Raw genomic sequence first — 21,752 nt, forward strand, 5'->3', positions numbered from 1 at the left:
ATCAGAAAGAACTGATCCAAAATGTCTCCTGTGCCATCCCACAGAGCCAGGTGCAGATCTTGGCCTTAGAGTGTATCTTACTATAAATAATACCTTGAGGCTGTATTAACTCACCAAGATGTGGGCAGCTCTGAAGAGGTAGCTGAATGGGTAGTACAGCAGATTGATGAAAGAAGCTGCATAGAGGTCAGCATAACGCATCACCTGACTGGCAAAGAGGGTCTGCCGGGAGCCACTACGGAACAGGCTTCCCATCATGCCATAGCACATGTCCATGTCATGAGTTACTTTCTAAAACAAAAAACAAGACTGATTCTCAACTCATTCAACAAATATATACCGAGCACCAGCTATGTGCCAGTCCCTGTATAAAATCAGAAATACGAGTATCATTTAAACTAAATTTATTTTCCAAGTTTTTCCTGAAAACCCATTTGAATACCTTGATACGTCTTTGGATGGAACTAATATCTGGGCGCTCATTGCTGCTGCTGTCAAGGTGCCTGGAGACCAAAAAAAAAAAACTCCAGTGAAACGCTCATGAGGATACTTCTTACACTTAGCTGATTGGCAGAGGTTTTGGGGGAAGAAATTTTTACAATTAGGAAACTTACTTGTAGAGTTCAGCCAAGAAAATATCCAAGCTCTGAAGCTCTTCGAAAAGTGCTAGTTAAGGTTTGGAAGGAAAAGGAAAACATTTTAAATAAGTAAAAAGCATCCAGTTTTTAATTGCTACTGAAGCTAAATTGAAAGGCTGTAGATAGGACCAAAAAGTATAGCCTGGCACTAAGGTGCTACAGATGAGTATCTAAAATGACCTCCTCCTTCCCAGAACTGCAGGGAAACCCACTGACGCTGCTTGGATGGAGGCTGGTATGATAAGGAGCAGCCAAGCACCAGAATCTCCTCTAAGTTCCTGTCCTCCAACCTGAACACCACTGACAAGTCTCTCTCCCAGCTGCGAGCCAATTCTAGCTCACAAGTGCCAATCCGTGGCATCTCAGGTGCACTCAGGAGGCAAGTGCTAGCAGTTCCATGTTCAGATGAAGAAATGAGGATTAGGAGACTTGCCCAAAGTCACAGGTCGAGAAAACAGGAGAGCCAAATCAATTCGATTTCTAAAACTTCAGAGGTGGAAAGTTGAAAATGTGGGTGAAAGGCTAGCCAGAAAATCCCACTGATGAGCACACACAATAGGAACAGTTAACAGCCAGCACCTATTGCACACTTTCTGTGTGTTCCAGTCTTCTCAACCAGGGTTCCTCAAGAGAAGTAAGCCCTAACACATCTGTTATTATGTAATAAATGAACTCTTCTTCTACCTACCATTTTTGGGAAAATTGAGGAAAGTCACTCAAATCATTTTCTGTGTTTGTGGTTCAGATGAGGAGCCTTAGTTGAGAAGGGCTGCCACTTGTATCTGCTTTATACGCATACTACCTCAGTTAATTCTCATCTACTTTTTGAGGCAGGTATCATGATTATCCTCATTTTATATCTGAGGAAATGGGCACAGGGTAATTTGCCCAAGGGCATGCAGAGAATAAGTGGTGGAGCCTTGATTCCCACCTCAGGCAGGCTGAGTTTCCGAGTCAGTGCCTTTCACCAGGCTGTGGGTGGTGCTCTCTACGGTTTGGGTGCTGAACATCTCTGCATGACTAGAGCCACAGGTGAATTCAGTGTACATGCAAACTAAAATAAACCCGTTGCCGTCGAGTCGATTCCAACTCATAGCAACCCTATAGGACAGAACAGAAATGCCCCATAGGGTTTCCAAGGAGCACCTGGTGGATTTGAACTGCCGACCTTTTAGTTAGCAGACATAGTTCTTAACCACTGAGCCATCAGTGTACACAGCGTAGCTTAATTCAGAGAACGCAATTTTGCTTCATTCTCTACTTCTCAGAAGAGCAAACGAAAACTACCAGGAGATGATTAACATTCAGAGCCGTCACTGCCCCAGAATCACAGATCCGAGCTGGGAGCAGAGACTGGGACTATTAGGTGTGGTGGAGAAATGAGGGACTACACAGGAAAGTAGAGTTCCAGACTCACATTTAGATAGCAACACTCTCTACTTAACCTTGAAAGAATTCAAGAAGAAAGTTAAACAAAAGCTCTCAGGTCTCTCAAATTCTAGAGTTCTGTGAAATATGTGGCTATTCTAATGGGAAGGAGGTGTCCAAGCATCAGGGCCCACTTCTGACCACCCCTGATCCCCTCCATACAAAGTAACAGGAGGACTGATCCAAAGCTGGCCATGGAGATATAAACTAGCTGTGTCAAAGGTTTATGAAAGAAGAGTTAATGGCTGCTTACAACTCTTGTCAGTCCAGACATGCAGCTCCTGTGCAAGTTCAGGGATCACCAAAAAAGTTCGCCACCCTTGCCGTTTCTTTGATTTTAAAATGTCCCCAAAAATGTGATCTCCAATGTACAAAATGTCCTTGCCCTTCGCTCCCAACAGATCACAGATTGTATCAGATGAACCTGAAACAATGGAATGAACAATGTGAAAAAAACGTTGCCATGTTAAAACCATAAAATCATTCAATACTGTGCAGATTATCAGTTTTATTCTTACAGTTATGTGAGGGACAGACTGGAGGAAAGGCTCTTTTTTTTCCCCCACTATTCTTTATATTGCCTCTAAGACAACGCCTTCAGCTCCACTGTTCTGACGAGATCTCTTGATCACCAAACCCAAGACGAACAAAACTACATTTTCTCAGCTTTTGTAAATCTAACGTTCAAAAGTACCATCACCATTTTCCATCATGGATCTGTCATTAATGTGGTTTTGCTCAGCTGTTTCTAACTCCACCATAATCTGTCCACAGGAGCTCCTTGAAACCTTCTTGGCAATCCCTTGAGAATCATCCCAAATAATTCCAGGTCACTGAGAAAAAGCCTCAAATAGGTAAAAGAAGAAAGGGAGAAAACTGATCCTTCTAGTGAAGACCAGAGATTCATTAGGACATACAACTTCTCAAACCCTTCTCCCTGACTCCTGCTGCACCAGTAGGTGAATGTCGTATTTATCTACCTTGAGTAGATAAAGTCTTTAGGATACTTAAGAGTAAACATGGCACTATGCCAGGAGGACACCAAAACTTTCCGAGAGACGTCTGAGCAAGGACTGACATTAGGAAGTCTGACTCACCTCCTGAGTAGACGATGCCATGCTGTAAGGGGCCGGTGTAGGTGCCAATTTTCAGCTTGCCAGTTTTCTGTGTGAAGAGAATATGGAATTTGTAATACTTATCATTCTATCACAATATCCACCCAAAATGCTAGGTGGCCAGCCAGCCAAATGAACGGCATTTATTTTTCTGATTTAGTGACTTGTTTGGCTACCTCAGTTAAAAACCATAACCCTTACATTAATTTCAAAAGAGAGATAAGGCTAATTTGTTATTAAAACAAAACAAAAAACCTGTTTCCTTAGGGAGAGTATGAGTGGGAGAAGGAGAAACATGAAGGACAGCGTGCTAGCACACAGATCATCCTCTGGACTTACAGTATCCACTTGGCGCAACACTGTGCCTTCTCCAAAAAAGAGTGGTTTCCGTGCATCCACCAAGATCAGGTCAAAGTAGGACTGCCATGGTCGATGGGAGCTCCCAGGCTGGTGACGGAGAAACAGCAGAGGCTGAAACAGCACTCCTTACCTTAAGGCACTAATACTTAATCTCACTCAGATGCAAGGAATGTAGAAATACTAAGTATAGCCAGAAGAGCTCACTATTTTATCAAACATTTATTGTGTCTTATTATAAACCACGTCCTTTTGGAAGCAGACAGGGTATAAATAATAAGTCAACTAATAATCTCTACATCTTAAATCATATTATCTAATACTGAATTACAGTAACTTACTTCACAGCAATTTAATACATGAAAGAAAGTGTACTCACACTCTGAAATATACTTAAAGGAGCTACGAAGAGATGCAGATTAAGAAGAGGTGGATCAGCATCAGAACTAAAGTGTACAAACTAACATGGAACTATTATTAGGAAATTTTACTCTTATGTTCTCAAAATGATGGCTCTAAGACCATACTGGCCTTTGGCTCATATTGCAAACACTAAGAAGTTACTCCCATTAAAATTATTTCCAGCCTGAGATGGAACCATAGTAGTAACCTTTTACGACCAAACTGAAGAACACTGCACACTATGCAGTGGTCTCAAACACTGACATTTATTCACAGAAGCCAAGGACAAACACTCCACAAATATGCAACTAAGTAGCAATGGATATTTCTTTTTTTCTTTTTAATTGTGCTTTAAGTGAAAGTTTACAATTCAAGTTAGTCTCTCAGACAAAAATTTATACATATACTGTTACGTGACCCTAGTTGCTCTCCCTGTACTGTGACAGCACACTCCTCCTTTCCACCCCGGACTTCCCGTGTCCATTCAACCAGCTCCTGACCCTCTCTGCATTCTCATCTTACCTCTGGACAGGAGCTGCCCATTTAGTCTCACGTATCTACTTGAGCTAAGAAGTATCATTTTATGTCCCATAGTCCAGTCTAATCTTTGAAGAGTTGGCCTTGGGAATGGTTTTAGTTTTGGGCTTACAGAGTCCAGGGGCCATGTCTTCAGGGATCCCCCCAGTCTCAGTTAAACTATTAAGTCTGGTCTGTCTACCAGAATTTGTTTTGCACCCCACTTTCCTCCTGCTCCATCAGGGACTCTCTGTTGTGTTCCCTGTCAGGGCAGTCATTGGTGGTAGCCGGGCACCATCTACTTTTTCTGGACTCAGGCTGATGGAGTCTCTGGTTTATGTGGCCCTTTCTGTCTCTTGTGCTACTACTTTCCTTGTGTCTTTGGTGTTCTTTATTCTCCTTTACTCCAGGTGGGTTGGGACCAATTGATGCATCTTAGATGACCGCTCGCTAGCTTTTAAGACCCCAGACGCCACTCACCAAAGCGGAATGCAGAACATTTTCTTAATAAACTCTGTTATGCCAATTGACCTAGATGTCCCCTGAAACCATGGTCACAATTAGGAATAAGACTTCTCGGCTAAATATCAAGGTTAACTGTTCTCTTGGCATAAAACTGAGCAGTAACTAAGCACTATCTAGAAGTTGTTGAGAATATACACGTTCAAATTTTGTTTCTTTTAATCAAATATTCTTCCTCAACCTGGAAAATTCCTTTTATTGTCACGAAATATAACAATGCTGCTTTGAACTTCTTGAGCATAAAATTATTCTGATCCCATCCCAATAAATACCACATGAATATCCCTTTTATGTCTGTTTACAAAGTACTCAAATTGCTAGTGACTTAAAATCCACTAGTTCATGAATTACTTCTAATGTTAATGAAGAGTAGGCCATTTTCTGGATGGGTGCTGACCAATTCCTTCCCCTCAATATTCCAGGATGATTAAATGCACTCATTGTTACTAAAGCAATGGTCTATTAAGTTACATAGAGTACCTTGGGGCCATGTGGGAAATCAAATAGGTAAGTCATAATTTTCTGGAGGAGGAAAAAAAAAAAGGCAACATAAGGTCCATATACTACTTCTACAAAAGACATATAACATCTAAAAAAAAAAAAAAAAAATCACATGCAAGCTTTTAATAAAACATGTCTTTCAATATAGGATTCTTTACATTCTTGTTACTTTTAAATTTTGTGAAATCACAGCAGAGGAAGCCAGAAATTAATTGCCTCATCATAACAAAAAAAAAAAAAAAATAGCTTCTGACACTGTAAGATGTACACTTCCATCTAGGAGATATTTTTGTATAGATTCATCCATATATCCCTATCCAATTCCCCTAGTGGCCTGAGACACACATTTGGAGGTAAGGGGCATCTGAGGGGAGGGCACAGAGAAAACAACATACTGCCTTGGCCTTGTTACACGGTCCCTAACCAACCACAGGCTTTATAAGATCACCGACTTCAAATCACTAGATTTCTAAATCAAAACGTTACATAAAGAGGATTGGGAAGGGCTAAGCTTCTTATTAGTGCTATAAACTTGTAACTGTCTTAGCAAAAGTAAGATAAGGTTAAAGAGTTAAATCAGTATTTCCATATGCTTCAATCATGGCAGAAAACATGGGCTAGTCAATTTTGATGGCTAAGAGTCAAGACATCTTTGCACCATCTACTGTTTTCGGGGTCCAAACGCAGAGAAGGAATGTATACAGATGCAATAAACGGTGTGGGCAAACTCAACACAATGATTTCTCTGGTTATATAAATGATGCTCCACAGAAGCCACTTTAGTCAGCACAAATGTTTTAATTGTTATCAGGGAAAATACTGTAGTCAAAAAGGAGGTTCTACAAATACTTAGAAAAATTTGAAAACCACTCTGGGATAGCCCTTATTGCTACGTGTTTGCTTTTTTCTACTCTGCTTTCAAATGAAAAGACAAAAAACTACTCTCACTTAATAAACTATCATCTTCCTCATTACCTTCACTGTTCTTTTAAGATCAAAATATAAAACACATAATTCCTCTGTATAAATAAACAGACCAATATGAATATTCAACACTCACATCTGTATATTTATAGTCGCTGTTGGTGGCAAGAAATACTTTCCCTACTTCCTTCATCCGGCTCAGAAGCAACGGCAGTTTTCCCTGAAATGTAATGTGATGATAAGAGAAACATTAAAACAAACATTTTTACATTTACACTTAAGAGCAGTCATGTACTGGATAAACCACTTTTGCCCATTGAAACAGGAATAGGAGATCCCCTTCAAAGGTTTGTTTTAGAATTTTACATTTAAAAGCTCATATTATCACCATGCATGAATAAGGTATTAACACATGTAATATACACAATGTATGTAACACACAGATTTGTATATAAAATTATATATATATATAATGATTATATGGTTGTTAACAATGTCTCATTATAACTGCCTCAGGAAAGTTTAAATTACCTTGTCATTTCCTGAAATATGTCAGTTTGGTGTGTTAGAGATCAAAAGAACCTGATTTTAAACATCACCAACAAAATACTCCATGTGGAGATTATTAGATAGCTTCACTGTGTCTATTTTGGTCTTATAAAACACCTTGCAGAACGAAATGACGTGCTGGATAGCAACCTAGAAATGCTCAGACTTACCTGCAGATAAGTGAGGAAATTCTAACTCCCGATATGCCTAGAAAGAAAGACACCCTTTCCTTCTCCTACAGTAAATAGGGTGAATTTGAGTAAACGCACTCAAATTCTCCAGGAGCCCTCCCTGCTCAGTGCTTGTTCTTGAAACAATGGGGTGTAGGGGTACAAAGACTGAAAACAACAGAAAATCTTTACCAAAGTGCTTTGAGAAAATATTGTGTACTGCTACTTTTACTCTGTAGGAAAGGAAGCGGCATCTCATTTCTAGGGTGTGTATGTGTTTTACTTTTTATTTTGAAGTAATTTTAGACTTACAAAAAAGTTGTGGAAATAGTACAGAGTTCCCATATACCCTTCATCCAGCTTCCCCTAATATTAGCATCTTACATAACCACAATATAATTATCAAAACTAAGAAATTAGCATTGGTACAATACTATTAACTACAAATTTTTTTTTCAGATTTTACCAGCTTTTCCACTCTCTTAACGATATTTTAAAGCTTTCCTTATTATTCTCTGCTGATATGTTAAAGGTGTTTTTAAATAACAACCACATATATGCACATCATTTTTGAGATGATCTAGTACAGTGGTTATGATTTGGGTTAGATTTGGGTATAAATCCTGGCTTTGCTACTAATTGGGTGTTATTTAGTCCCCTCTATTCCTCAGTTTCTTCATCTATAAAAAGGTAACAATAATACCTAACTCAGGGTTATAAAGAAGATTAAATGGGACAATGCATCTAAATCACTTAGTACAGTGATATGCACATATTAATAAGGACTCTAGCTGCTATTATTATGTTGTTATGCTGTTGTTAGGTGTCACTGAGTCAGTTCTGACTCATAGCGACCCTATAGGATAGAGTAGAAATGCCCCATAGGGTTTCCAAGGAGCAGCTGGTAGATTTGAATGGCTGACTTTTTGGTTAGCAGCCGACCTCTTAACCACTACACCAAATGAAATACAGGGTCTTCTCGCCTACCAGCAAACAGGAAAAAATACACTAAGACCTATGCTCTGACAAGCCCTGGTGGCACAATGGTTAAGCACTCGGCTGCTAACGGAAAGGTCTAGGGTTTAAACCCATCAGCAGCTCTGCGGAAGAAAAGACCTGGCGATCTGCTTCTGTAAAGATTACAGCCTAGGAAACCCTCTACTCTGCCGTATCGGGTTGCTAGGCATCAGGATCAATCTGATGGCACACAACAACAATGACAATGCTCTAGCTAAAATCTCTTGGTGATTACACCTAGCACATATTAAGCCAAGACAAAGAAATATCTTCCCTTGCCCATTTCACTGTAAGAAGGCTTGTTATTCACTTCTCTCCCAGGTAAAATAAGCTATCATGCAGATCTGTTTTCCTCTTTATTACTTACATCTTTGACTACATACTTCTCAAGACTTTCAACCGTCTTTTCCTTAAGGGAGCCCTAGGGGTTAGAAGAAAAAGCAGTAAGAACAAAATCAGTTATTAACATTTAGTTTATAAGAAAAATTCTGTCTACTATCAACCCAAACACATTTCTTAAGCATTTACCAAAATGGAAAAGTAGATAAACTAGGCCAGGGAAAAGTGGATACACTAGAGAAGGCGGCCAGGGAAAAGTGATAAATGAGAGAAGACGACCAGGGGAGAACGGCAGGTACGATTTGCTGCTACTCTGCCTCCAAATTTGTCTTCAAAATATAAAACTGCTGCTATTTTAAACTAGAAGTCAAACGACATTTTATATTCAGTACAGTTTATAGTAAATGTTAATTTAATATTAATTAATGTTATTAGTTGGGGAGAGGTTCTTGGACAAAACAAATGAACCAAAATCATTCACAAGGGGCATGGTAAGTATAATATCATCCACTGCAATCTCTTCTAAGTAAGTTTGGGAAATACAAACGAAAATAAGATCTAGAAGCCAAGCACCAACTTGAGGAGAGATAAGCATTACCTTTAAATCGGACAGGCAAAGACAAGAACAAATGTATTCTAGAGACCTATCACTAGGGGGCAAATCGTTTTTTTTTTTTTAAACAAAGGAAAAATTCTGATTCGTTTGCACTGAGAAAGTTAATGTCAGATCATAAAACACATGCCACATAGTGAGCAGGTGAAGAAATAGCTTCTAGGTACCTTGTAATGAACCCAATCAACGGCATCTCTTACATCCTGGAACATACTCCGGTAGGACATGAAGAGGTCTCCATCTTTAAATCCTGTATCACAGCTGTAGAAAGAGGAAAGGAACATGATAGGGAACCCAAAAGAGGGTAAATCAAATGAATATCAAAAACTGCCCAGGGGACCCAAAGGTTCCGTATCACATGGGTAATGGCTGGGTCTGATCAGGAAAATAATTACTCCCTAATGAAAAATCCATTTTTGACTGCCAGAAATGGCAATAGTATTCAATGGAATACAGTCATTTTGAACAAATATAAAGTGAAAGAAGACTACAACGAATGGAAGCTAAATGGTCAAATTTCCAAATATATCAGGTTCTTTTATTCATTTTTAAAAAACAGGTTCCCATCAAAGAAACATCTAAAAATAAAACTGGTAATTTAGGTTTTCCCCACCCTGAATTTGACACTGTCCCTATGTAAAAAGTTATTGCCATTTTCTATTCAGTTTAGTGACTCAGCTCTCCACCAAATTTAGTGCCTTGAAGTGGCTAAGGCCTAACAAGGATAAGAGGTTAGCAAACTCTGACTTATATGCCTAACCTTTCAGCCATCACTATACAAGTCTCCCCAAAAGGAGAGAATAACTTGTTCAAGACTTTGGCAAAATTTTACTTCAGAGAAAATAAGTTGCATTTATTCTTCAGTCAAGTCTTGTGCCTGGTAATGAAACTAACTGCCATCCCTGAATGGCTCCTGGGTAGCTGCTGTGAAATGAGTTGGGGGGTTTTAGTGTAATTCTGCTTAGACAGATAATCACCACACAAACCTCCCACTCAGTTGTCACAATTAGCACCTCTGCTGGCGTCTTCATTCCCAGGAGAAGCCAATCAGAAGTGGTCCCTTCCAAACATGGCTGCAGCACACTGGCAAGGACAGGGGCCGTGTGGGAGGTGAGAGCCTGCATGGAGCTGCTGCTGCTGTCCCATCTCTCAGGCTGGCAATGTGGCATCTCTCACTAGCACTAAATTCACTTCAGAAAAGCAGAAAAGACCTACAATGGCCAGTTCTCTAAAACCCTGTACATTAATTAAAAAATCAATTGGAAAAAGAAAATTATAGTATACACATACCTGGCATATCTGGGACAATTAGTAAAAAAATCTACTAGGCAGGCCAACAGGTAGGTCTCTGAAAAATGAAGAATAGATATTCATAAGCTATTCAAACTTATTTCATTATCTCCCTCGAGCAAAGATAAACGGTCATGAAAAGAAGGGAAAGCATCAGTGTATATATAAGCATAGAATGAGTCTACCTGGTAGGTTGAATAGTGTGTTCAAAATGTAAAATCTTTCAGTGTCATCCCGTTGGATAAATTTATTTGGATACTGCTCTCTAGTTTCTGGTCTGAAAGAAAATTTTAAAAATTAACTGGTACTTAAACAGTTAACATAATAACCATGGGATACAGTCATTATTTAAAAAATTCATTTAAATTCTTTAGTGGTTATGTGCCAGGCAGGGCTCCAAATATTACACATGCATAGCTATGAAGATGTACAAACTTGGGTTCCAGCCCTTTAAGAGTTCTCAGTCTGGTAGGGGACATGAGTCACGTATACAGACAATAATAACAAGGTAAAAAATCACAACTAACACAAGAGAAGTACAAAGAGCTAGGAGAAAACTGAGGAAGGGGAGACCATGTGAACTTGCGGAGTAGAGAAGAGTGACTGTGAAGAGTGAGGAGAGGAAAACCTAGGGAGGATTCATGAGAACGGTGGCGTATCAGCTGGACCTTAAAGGCTAGGTGGTCAGTTCAGGAACTAGTCCAGTTTGACTAAAAAATGGGAGCAGAGAAAAATAAAGACAGAACAATGGGCTGAAACTGATCATGCTATTGTTCTTTTACTGCATTCAGGTGCATTCAGGGGTGACGGTGCCACCGACAGTTTTTAAGCAGAGATAAAATCATCAGAGCCAAGTTCTGAGAAACACTGACTTAGTAGCTGGGTTTAGGATAGGAAAGAAGATGTAGATAAACTAGAAAATGTAAACCAGACAATGTAGATAAACTAGAGAAAGATGTAGTATGTTGCAAAAATAGCCACAAATGCTCCCCATCCCTTTGCAATGTGACTTGGCAGCTCCTCCCATCAAAAGGCTGAGTATATTTCTCCTCCAACCTTTGAATCTAGGCTTAAACATTAGCAAATGGGAACCAAGCAGACACTGGAAAACATTTGTATTTTGGGCCTTGCCCTCTCTTACTGCGCTGGAACCCTAACACCACTACATATTGAGACTGAGACAGCCTGCGGAGGATAAAAGGCTACACGGAGAAATAAAGCGTTCCAGCCAACTGTCGGAAGATAAAAGCCAACGTGGAGAAATAAAGCATTCCAGCCAACTGCCAGACATGTGAGGGAGGGCATTCTAGATCAGCTGCCAACTGACCCACCAGATGATCACAGACACATGAAAGAGTCCAGAGAGATGGGCTGAGTACCCCCAGCTCTCCCTAAGGTGTCTCTGCGAGGTTGGTGGTACCATTCACAGAAATATGAAAACCGGTAAGGTGCAAGTATAAGAGGAGTTCTATTTTGCATATAAGGAGCCCTGGTGGTGCAATGGTTAAGTGATAGGCTGCTAACCAAAAGGTTGGCAGTTCAAATTCACCAACAGCAACAGGGAAGAAAAGACCTGGCGAACTGCTCCCATAAAGATTACAGCCTAGGAAACCCTATGGGGCAGTTTTACTCTGTCCTATAGGGTCGCTATGAGTTGGAATCAACTTCACGGCAGTGGGTTTTTTTTTTTGTTTGTTTTGTTTTGTTTTTTTGGCTTTAAGTAAAGATTTTAAGCAGGCAAATAGAAACATAAGTCAAGAACTTACAGAAACAGAGATTCGGACTTGAGAGCTAACGAGGATCATCTACACATAGGTAATAGATGACGTCAAGAAAACCATTAGAGTAGATGAGGCCGCTTAGAGTGCAGAGAAGGAAGAGAAGAGACTGAGAACACAACCAAGGAGAAAAAAAGCCAGTGAAAAGAACAGACATTGTTAGGGATGCACAAAAACCTCAGAGAGTGAAATAAAACAATTCAAGAAAAGGAAGAGGATCATCAATAAAAAAAAAGTTACAGAGAAACCAAAAAAGAAGACTGAAATATAAAAATACAGTTTTCACAATGAATGTATGAAGATTAAGAATTTAAATAAAGGAAACCAAATTTAAAGTTCATGCCTGGAGTAACTTGGATAACTTCCTGCTTGAGTTTGTTAACTAGAAATGGCATAAACGCCAGTCAAGAATATAAAATTACATTAGCTCCCTGTCTTAGTTACTCTTCTGAAATAAGAGTTCCTAATAAAGAATAACTTGGTGGAATATTTCATCTTCTAGACATTTAAGATTTTATGTAATAAAAATTAAGGTAGAAGGCAATAGTACTGATATACTCTCCCCAGCCGGGTTTAGTAAGATGACGTCTCCTTATAGGTAATCTTTAAAGAGCAATTCCTTTAAGGATAGTTACAGTTATTTATTAGGCAGTTAGAACCCAAAGTGACTTATATTAGCAATTACATTCTGTTTATATTAAGTGCCTTATGCTATTATATATTTAAAAGAAAAATCAATTCAGGTGAAGGTATTGTATCATAAAGGAATGCTAGACTTGGAATTGAAAATGGTTATAGTCCAGATTATTGCTAACCTTCTGTGACCCAGAGAATAAAGATGTGACCTCAGTATTACCCTGTTCTAACTTTAAAAGCCTCTAAGGTCCAAAAAACAAGTTCCCAAGACATGTAAGGTGATGCCTGATAGAGCCCACTTTACTTCAATAGCTCTCTCTCCCTTTCCCTCCATCCTCACTCTCTCCTTCTCCATTGGCTTTTCCTTTTTGACTCCAAAGACTGCACAGTGCTAAGTGCTATTTGAATCATTGTGCATTTACTCATAAATGAGTTACTTTTAAAGCACGATTACAGGTATTTCCAAAGGAACTATTTGGAAACTTTACTGGCTTATTTGGGTAGAGGGGAGGACTGTGGGTCTTGAGTTAGTAAATTTGATTGCAGTATTTATTTATAGAACTGATTCTCTTACTTTTCTTCTCTGCCTACAACACACCCCCAACCTCTGCCATAACACAAAAATCCCTCTTCAGATGTTAATAAATAGAACCCTGGTTCATCTTCCTTGGAATTCTGAATTATAAGTGATAATATCTGCATATAAAATAGGTTACTAGTACCACTTGCAATCACTTTACTTTCCAAGTCCTGCCTCCTGATACTCATGGATCTTGAACAAAGCCCTCATGAAAGGAAGAGGAAAAGAAAGGCGGATGGAACCATGGACTGCCCATGGTGGGGTGTTTACTTCACACTCTTCTCACTATGTATGCGTAGGCACCTTGGGAGCCTGTCTAAGGTCTCTAATGTCAGCTGAAGGGTCTTGTATCAGATGCTTCAATTCCAAGTGGGGCACTGCTGTGACCACAGATTTAAAGGAAGCTCTCATGTAGTTCCAGTTAGTTTGTGCCTCCTATCACAAAAGGTATTTACCAAAAAGACAACTGTCTCTGTAACAATTTCAATGTAGCCTGTGCAGTTTTTATTATTTTGCCATTGAAAATGAGTAATATATGGAAAAGTTACATAAGAGATTGACACTTAACCTATTCTGGTTTTAAGACTTGGTCTTCTGACCCTAATACAGTGTCAGTAGTAAATTAGGTAGTATAACAGTAGAGAAGATATATATTTGTAAAGCCATAATTTAGAAACGTGGAATTGTGCTATTGTGTTTTTTAAAAAATAATTGGGAAGTTTTCACAAAACAATACAGTAGATACTAAATTTTATCTAGGGTTTACTAGAAAAATTCAAGTTAGCAATAGTGGGAATATTCTGATTATGAAAATAAAGCTTATCCTTATTTGTTTTAAATATTACCCTGTATTTGTTTTTAAACTTTGTTTTAAAAAAATTTTAACCACACAATCAAATGTCTTAAGTTGCTCATGAATATATAAAAAATAATTTATTAGCTGTTAATAATCTCTTAGTCATTTAAATTGCTGTAGTTTTAAAATTTTCAAAGCACTTTTATGTACACACCTCTTTTGAACACCTACCTGAGAACTGTATTAAAAAGGAGAAAATAAAAATCTTAGAATTTCAAATAAATCAAAACTTCTACAGCTCTTTATTGGCAAGTTTCAAGATTCAGCTCTGTTGGATGCTGCATAATTAGAAGGCACTTAATGTCAACAAAATCTAACTGCTAACCATATTTATAAGTCAGCTTAGTTTAGGTTCTAACTGCCTAATAAATAACTATTAACTATTCTTATGTAAAGGATATGCTCGTTAATGGTGGAGGGGGCAGGAAAGTATATTATACCTAGGGGAGACAATGTCGCCTTTACACTGACTATAAAAACAGTAGAAAGAGGCTAAAGGTTCTTTGTACTCACCCCCTTATGAAATTAAATCCATGTGCACAGACCAAAAGGTTTCCATAAGCATCAACTTTCAAAAGATTTCCATACAGTGTGTCAAAGACAAGTCCCCTAAGTGAAAATGAAGAAATCCTTGATAAAGCAAATTAATAGAGGCAATAATTTCACATAGTACTTACTACTCTGCTCCACCACCATGAACCAACCTCATCTAGTTCAAACTTTGTAGCAACTCAAGTATGCCTCAGAACAATACCTTAGGGGCTAAAGCACGTGAATAAAATCTTAAAAATTAATCCCAGAGGAAATGAAAAAGATTTACTCTGTCCAGATAAATCATCATAACTGTTTTCAGTAAGGTATGAGACCTTAATCAAACAAGGTATAAAGTATAATTTCTCTTAATACAGTTGGTACCATTCAAAAACATTTTTTTTAATTTTCTTGGACAATTTAGCAGGCTTATAATTCCATCTACTGGATGATGTATATGAGGAATACATGATGGCATCTAAAATAAGCATCATCTTAATCTCGAATCTTCCCAATCAAATCCAGAGATGCAAACTGCCAAGAAGGCTAAGTGTACACAAGTTAAGTGTATTAGCAAAGCAAGTAACTTCTCTCCAACAGCCAAAGGTAGGAGCAACTGTGATTACTGCCCATCAGTTTTAATGATCCCTTTTCTTTCCACATAAGTAGGTCTTCTACAGTAGCAATAAGCTAAGCTAAATTCAAGAACACAAAAGATATGGGGTGCATTAAAAAGTTCACGGTAATTTCAGGACCAACACCAACCCCCCCAAATAAACAAAAAGCCTTTGGATTTTTTTTTGGGGGGGGGAGGGGGGTTCAGGGATGAATATGGAATTATTAATTTTAGGGGTAGTGGGAGAAGCCTTAGTCCAAAAATATCTTGAAAAATTACCTGGTAGGAAATGTAGAATCATAAGCAAAGCCGAGCAGCTCCTGGGGATAGCCAATAGAAACTAATCTCTCCACAGTGAGCTCAAATCCGAGAGACTCATACTCCGGGGACTTGTATACTGCATAAAGAGGAGGTTCTCATTAGTCAGCATAAAAGAAGGGCAATTAAAATAGAAGGCAAATGAGTAAGTTCTTACTCTCCCAATTCCCCTCTCCTCCTAAATTTGCCATTTTTCTTCTTCCCCCTCAAGCTCATGTTCTGTACTGCCCGAGTAATTAGAGAACTTCATTGTTTGACTGTGAAGATAGGTCATGTATTAGAGCAGGAACAGCAGCAACAAGATGAATTATCAAACACTTCAGAATAGTTCCTTCATTCTTAGGAAATCTATTCCAAAAATGTTTTTCCTTTAAATACTCTTCATTTGCACAATTTAAAGGCAGAAAAAAAACTAATATAAACAGTTGTGATATTAACATGAGAATATATGTAAACAGAAAACTAGGTAAGAGAAGTCTATATATATTGAACACTCCACTGATGTGTGTAACTGGTATAAGAATCCTTCAAAATCAGCTTTTTTTTTTTTTTAACAGTCTAATTTCTTTTTGGAACTGCTATTTGGCTTTGGTAGTTACTTTATACTCATTCTTCAATAAGCATATTTAATTGTACATCAGGACTAACTTGTTTTTTTTATCAGCCCTAACAATGTTATAAGTCATCAAAATTGTATGTTAAAGGTTACTGTTGCAAATCAAAGTTACTGTTGCAAATCAACCATAAAAAGACATGTCTGAGACATCTAGGAAAATGTGGATGTGAACTGGGAATCAAGACATCTAAAGAATTATGACTCATTAGATTATGGCCTGGTAGGTATGTGTGCAAGTGTATGTATAAAATATGTATCTCTCTCTTTATCTAGTCAATTCAGCATACCAAGGCAGTTACAGGGATATTGGGGGTGGGGGTTCACTTTACTATTTTTTCTATTATATGTCTGAAATTTTCCATAATGAAAAACTTTTTAGTTATCCCACCAGTTCAACATTTAAAAAAAAAAAAAAAAAAAAAGTTGTTCCTCTAAATAGGTTTCCTCCAAATGAAATATTTAGGTAAGAATCCTTCCGAGTCCCTAGGAATGGTAAACCATATTAAAATAATAATAATAAAAAGACCTATCAGCTTGCTAAGTGCCAAATGAAGCAGAAACATCCATTCTATTCTTGTAATCTTATAATAATAAACTATTATATTATTATAGTTCTTCTGTTTACTATTAGCATCATTTAGCCTATGGTTCAAACTGATTTTTCAGTGTAATTAGTTTGTGCATCCAAGTTAGTGCTAATATTTCAGTAAGTTTCAACTTTCCCTTCCAAAAGCACTGCCTTAGAATATTTCCAGAAATACATAAAAGAAGCCAGTAATACTGGCTGCCTCCAAAGACAGGAACTGCGTGGTAAGAGACGGGAAGGAAAGAGACTTTCATGTACCTCCTATACCTTTAAAGTTTATAAAATGTGAATGTATTTATCTATTTTTAAGAATTAAATTGAATTTTTTTTTAAAGCATGCTGGGCTTTCAAAATCCTTTAATAAACATTTGCCATATTTAAAAAAATAGAAGCTTAAAATTGTTAAGGTTCTTTAGGAGTTGCTGAGTCTCACCTCATCAGAACAATGTCAGAAGCTGTCTTCAATTCTTTTGTTGTCTCGGGGTAATAATAATTTAACATTAACGCTAACCCCAGCTAACATTTTCAAATCTGGCTGTATTTTTTTTCCTTCCCTCAGCTCCCACCTCATCTTCTCCTCACCTCCCCCCAACCAAAAAAAAAAAGCTTTTTGGAACCTTAAGTGTGAAATTCCTAAATCTAGGCATACAATGGTAAAGAAAATGTTACATACTCATATACACTATCAGAGTCAAAGCTGGTGTATTATCATAAAAGCATGGTGCCCACTGACGTAAATTTGAGTTATCTTTTTAAAAAAATAACATCTCTCACCACTCCACCCCACCACCCTACTCCCACATCAATTGCAAGTAAATCTCATTTTAACAAAATTTCCATAAAACAAAAATTATTTCTCAGTGCTAACCAAAGCCCTACTTATTTCAAACAATATTTAATGGAACAAAATTACAGCATGGCTAAGTAATCTGGATACCAATTGACTTCATTTTTATAGGATTTGGCCCACATGAAATATTTTCAATTACTAACTTTTCAGAAGGATAAGAATGGGGGACAAAAAACACACCTTAAACACTCTTACCCGTCTTATCCTCTAAACCAGCAATTTTCCCTAGTTTAGAGAACCAGGTAATTACAGAGTGATGGAGTAATTAGTGATTAAAACCTATGTCTATGAGACAATTTGTAATGAAAACCAAAGTAATTTATTCAGAATTTTTAGCAAAAAAAAAAAAAAAAATACAGGGGAAAAAAAATCTCAAATCCCCATTTGTCAGCACAAATCCTAGAAGAGGAGAAAATAAAACACTACATACTTTCCACATTGTGTGGAAAGGGCAGAACTTCCCAAGTGTTGACTGGTGTGAATTTCTAGAAATTTCTATAAGAAACAAATGCCTTAAGCTTCCTTTTTCTCAATGAGTTCAGGGTACTTCCCCAAAATACCATGTATTTTCCCCACCTGCTGACCTGAATTTAGAGAGCAAGTACATACATCCATCACCTGAAGCCAGAATTTAGGTCTCCCCGAGTCTCGTCCACAGCTCTTTGTGGTGGGGTATACTACTGCTAAAAATTTCTAGATTACATAGGCCATCAAAACTTAGGATTGGGAGGTGAAACACACTACTCTCCCTCCAATTTCTTTTAGCTAGTTCAAATAAACTGCACTAGTCACAAGTCGGAATGGATTTAGCCGAGTCCAAGTTCCACTTTGACAACACTGTCTATTACACCAAACTCTGTGTTAACAAGTGAGACCTACAAGCTACTGACATTTTCTCATAAGCTTCCTGGATACTCATTTCAGTAACACAAACTCTAGGTCACTAAATCACCTGCTAGAGAACTATACAGTATAACCAGGGCTGAGATGCAGAATCACAGCTGTACAGAGAGCACGGGTTTGGTATTTTATTCTAAGTGTTCCTTGGGAATAATCACAATTTGTTCTGACATGGTGGCAAAGATGACTATTCCTGAACCTTATGAAGTACCGCCATTCCTGAAAGAACTTACATAAGAAATAAAAAGCAAAATTCTTCTCATATCAACCAGGCCCTTCAAAGCCAACTTCAGGCACCTGTAGGGAACCATATGTATCACCTCAGACTGTAGAGCTCTATGCCTCTCCACAGCTGCAAAGGCTCCAATTTCAATTCCTCTCAGCAAAACTGTGGCAAGTAAGTGATGCACAGCTTCAAGCTCAACACTTACAAATGACTTTCTGTGGTTCGAAAAACCAGCCAACAGTTTCAGAGTAAACATCACTATCACACATTCACTGCTTATTTCTTCTTTGAGTAAGTCCTCAGGCCTATCCCAATTTACCCAATATCCACAAAAGAAGTTATTTTAACGGCCAGAGTCCAAAAAAGAGGACTGCTTCAGCCACTAGGGCAGCACACAGTGTTCTCAGGTTACGTAACTAGACTCTAAAGAGAACAACCAAGGCTTTGAAAGCTAAAGCTACTGAGAGCACTTAAAGATACCCTTTTCTCCGTCATCTGCAAGGAAAAAACAGCTCTTCAAAAAGTAACAACTGAGTGTTGTGGGGATGTTTTGAGTACAGCATGCTGTTCAGATAAGATAGGACTTATGTTAGAGGAGAAAGTCCCTTTGGAATGAACGGAAAAACTTTCCACAGGAAGTTTGGAACTCTTATGCACTTTTTACCTTTGCCACCAAGACACACTGTGTAGCAGTTTATAGATTTCCAAAAAAGAAAGTGCAAGCCTCCACAGAGGTCCCAGCCTAGCAGAGTGCTGCTGCCAAAATGAGGACTCACACGAGGCAGACGCAGGTGCAGAGTGTGTCACTCCAGTCTTGAAGGAGTTACACTGGCTTTCCTGTTAAAAAAACAAAAAACAAAGCAACAAAACAAAAACAAAGGCTGGTTTTAAAACTGTTGTGATGGACTGGAACAGAGACACCATTTGGAAATTGGTATTTACAGGAGTTACTGCCCTCCTATTTAGAAGTCTCTGACCAGCACTACAGTTAGCCTAACTGGCCATAACAAAACAAGAGTATTAAAGATAAGCCTAAGTATTGTGTCTTATTTACTTTTCTGGCACCCTGAGTCTGGAATACAAGCCAAATCTGATCCTGAAATGTTAAGTCAAAAGACAAATGGAAAATAAACCTAATTTGTCCTAGTTTGTTTTCTCAGGCATATTTCAGGTTTTTATATGATAGAAATTGAATGCAGCTGGTAAACAGCGTTTAAAATTGAACTATAGCTAGTGAAACCAACTAAAGGATATAGGAATAAACCAGAGCAGTCTTCTCTTGCTTTTATGTAAGCAGAGTTACAATATTCTACTTCATAAAGTTAAAGACACTACCTAGTCTAGTAAGAGAACGGAGTCGGAGATAGATGCACCCTCTGGCTGTACTACTGACAACTGTAAGATATGCATAGTGTATTAATGTTGTAGGAAGTCATTTTCCCCAGACATATTTGGGTTTCTGAAAACACACAGCTGGACTCCTCCAACTCCTGGATTTTTTGTGAAAAGGAGATGGTGCTTAATAGAAGAGTGGAAATGATCAAATGTAATGTCTAAAAAGTCCTAAAAGCATTATAACTAGGAAAAACCATCCCACAAACGATCACTAAAGAAAAACAAAAATCCAAGCAAACCACCCAAGAATAGTCATTTGCTTTTATGCTGCAAATGTGATCAATATCAAAGTTTCTACCTGTATGATTATTAGGCTACACGGTGTTGGTTCTCAGGGATTTAAGATAAACTAAACGCAAGTTAGGAAAAGTAATAATTTACATTTTTTATTAAAAATTTTAATAAAATCTTTCAAATGTTGATAGATACCAGAGGACTTTTTCCACTTTTCAAAACTACTAAAAATGCTAATACAATACACAGACATAGGCAATAATTTTATCTCTAGCCCAAATGATCTAATCACAAATGATTTAAAAATACACTGAAAATTTCTAAAATCTGTATCAATTTTAATTTACTGAAAAGAAAACACTAGATTCCATGTAACACTTCCAGTAATCCAGCTGATCCTCATTATTCACAGATTCCCTATTTGTGAAATCACCTACTCAATAAAATGTTTGTAACCCCAAAATCAGTCACAGCCTTATCACAGTCATTTGTGGGCATGTTGCAGGGCAGTGAAAAATTTGAGTCACCCAACGCACCTCTTTCCAGCTGAAGTCGAACAAGGCAATGTTGCCTGCTTGTTTCAGCTCTTATTCTATAAAGAAGTGTCCTTTTTTTGGTCTATTTAGAGGCACATTTTTGTGTTTTGTTGTTGTTACTGTTGCTGATTTCACTGTTTAAAATGGCCCCTAAGCGTAGTGCTGCAGTGCTGCCTATGATGTGCCTTATGGAGAAAATACGCCTGCTGGATAAGCTTTGTCAGGCGTGAGTTAACTGCTGTTGGCTGTGAGTTCAATGTTAACGAATCAACAGTGTATATTAATTAAGGTATCTTTAAACAGAAACTCACATAAAGCAACATTATTTACTGACTGATCGATGACAATGTGATCAGAGGCTGTCAGGAACCTAACCCCTGTATTTCCCCAAGGAGCAACGATTCAGTATCCACTAATTCAGGGTTCGTGGTTACTTTATATAAAGAACATAAGTACCACAAATAACAAGAACCAACTATATAAAATAAAACTAATTCCAGAATGGCTAGATTATAAGTAAATAAACAAGTGGAGTTTGAAAAATTGCCAATTTCAGTTTATTGAAAAAGCAAAATTAAGCGGTGATTAAGAAATGTATTTGTTTTAATACAGGGGAAACCAGCACAACTTGTACAAGGAAAGGTCATGGAAGCTCCACAGACACATCCAAACTCCCTGAGGGACTGAATTGCTGGGTGGAGGGCTGTGGGGAC

General features: G+C 38.0%; 1 protein-coding gene across 2 annotated transcripts in view; it reads right to left on the reverse strand.

The window, feature by feature from the left end:
* The window catches only part of NT5C2 (5'-nucleotidase, cytosolic II), a 123,648-nt gene that overhangs the window by 10,809 nt on the left and 91,087 nt on the right, over nucleotides 1–21,752 (reverse strand). The window contains exons 4-17 of one of the 2 annotated variants that reach the window (XM_004370095.1): nucleotides 15,658–15,775; nucleotides 14,745–14,840; nucleotides 10,567–10,658; nucleotides 10,382–10,439; nucleotides 9,259–9,352; nucleotides 8,507–8,560; nucleotides 6,540–6,623; nucleotides 5,459–5,500; nucleotides 3,521–3,628; nucleotides 3,164–3,230; nucleotides 2,320–2,490; nucleotides 615–666; nucleotides 443–503; nucleotides 115–291 (exon numbers count right to left, since the gene is read on the reverse strand). In XM_004370095.1, coding sequence (XP_004370152.1) covers nucleotides 115–291; nucleotides 443–503; nucleotides 615–666; nucleotides 2,320–2,490; nucleotides 3,164–3,230; nucleotides 3,521–3,628; nucleotides 5,459–5,500; nucleotides 6,540–6,623; nucleotides 8,507–8,560; nucleotides 9,259–9,352; nucleotides 10,382–10,439; nucleotides 10,567–10,658; nucleotides 14,745–14,840; nucleotides 15,658–15,775 — 1,274 coding nt within the window. The remainder of the gene's footprint in view (nucleotides 1–114; nucleotides 292–442; nucleotides 504–614; nucleotides 667–2,319; nucleotides 2,491–3,163; nucleotides 3,231–3,520; nucleotides 3,629–5,458; nucleotides 5,501–6,539; nucleotides 6,624–8,506; nucleotides 8,561–9,258; nucleotides 9,353–10,381; nucleotides 10,440–10,566; nucleotides 10,659–14,744; nucleotides 14,841–15,657; nucleotides 15,776–21,752) is intronic. The other variant, XM_023741101.1, reaches the window with a different exon arrangement.

The sequence above is a fragment of the Trichechus manatus genome, unplaced genomic scaffold (genome assembly GCF_000243295.1).
Source record: "Trichechus manatus latirostris isolate Lorelei unplaced genomic scaffold, TriManLat1.0 scaffold00007, whole genome shotgun sequence".
In the NCBI taxonomy this organism is placed as follows: Eukaryota; Metazoa; Chordata; class Mammalia; order Sirenia; family Trichechidae; genus Trichechus; species Trichechus manatus.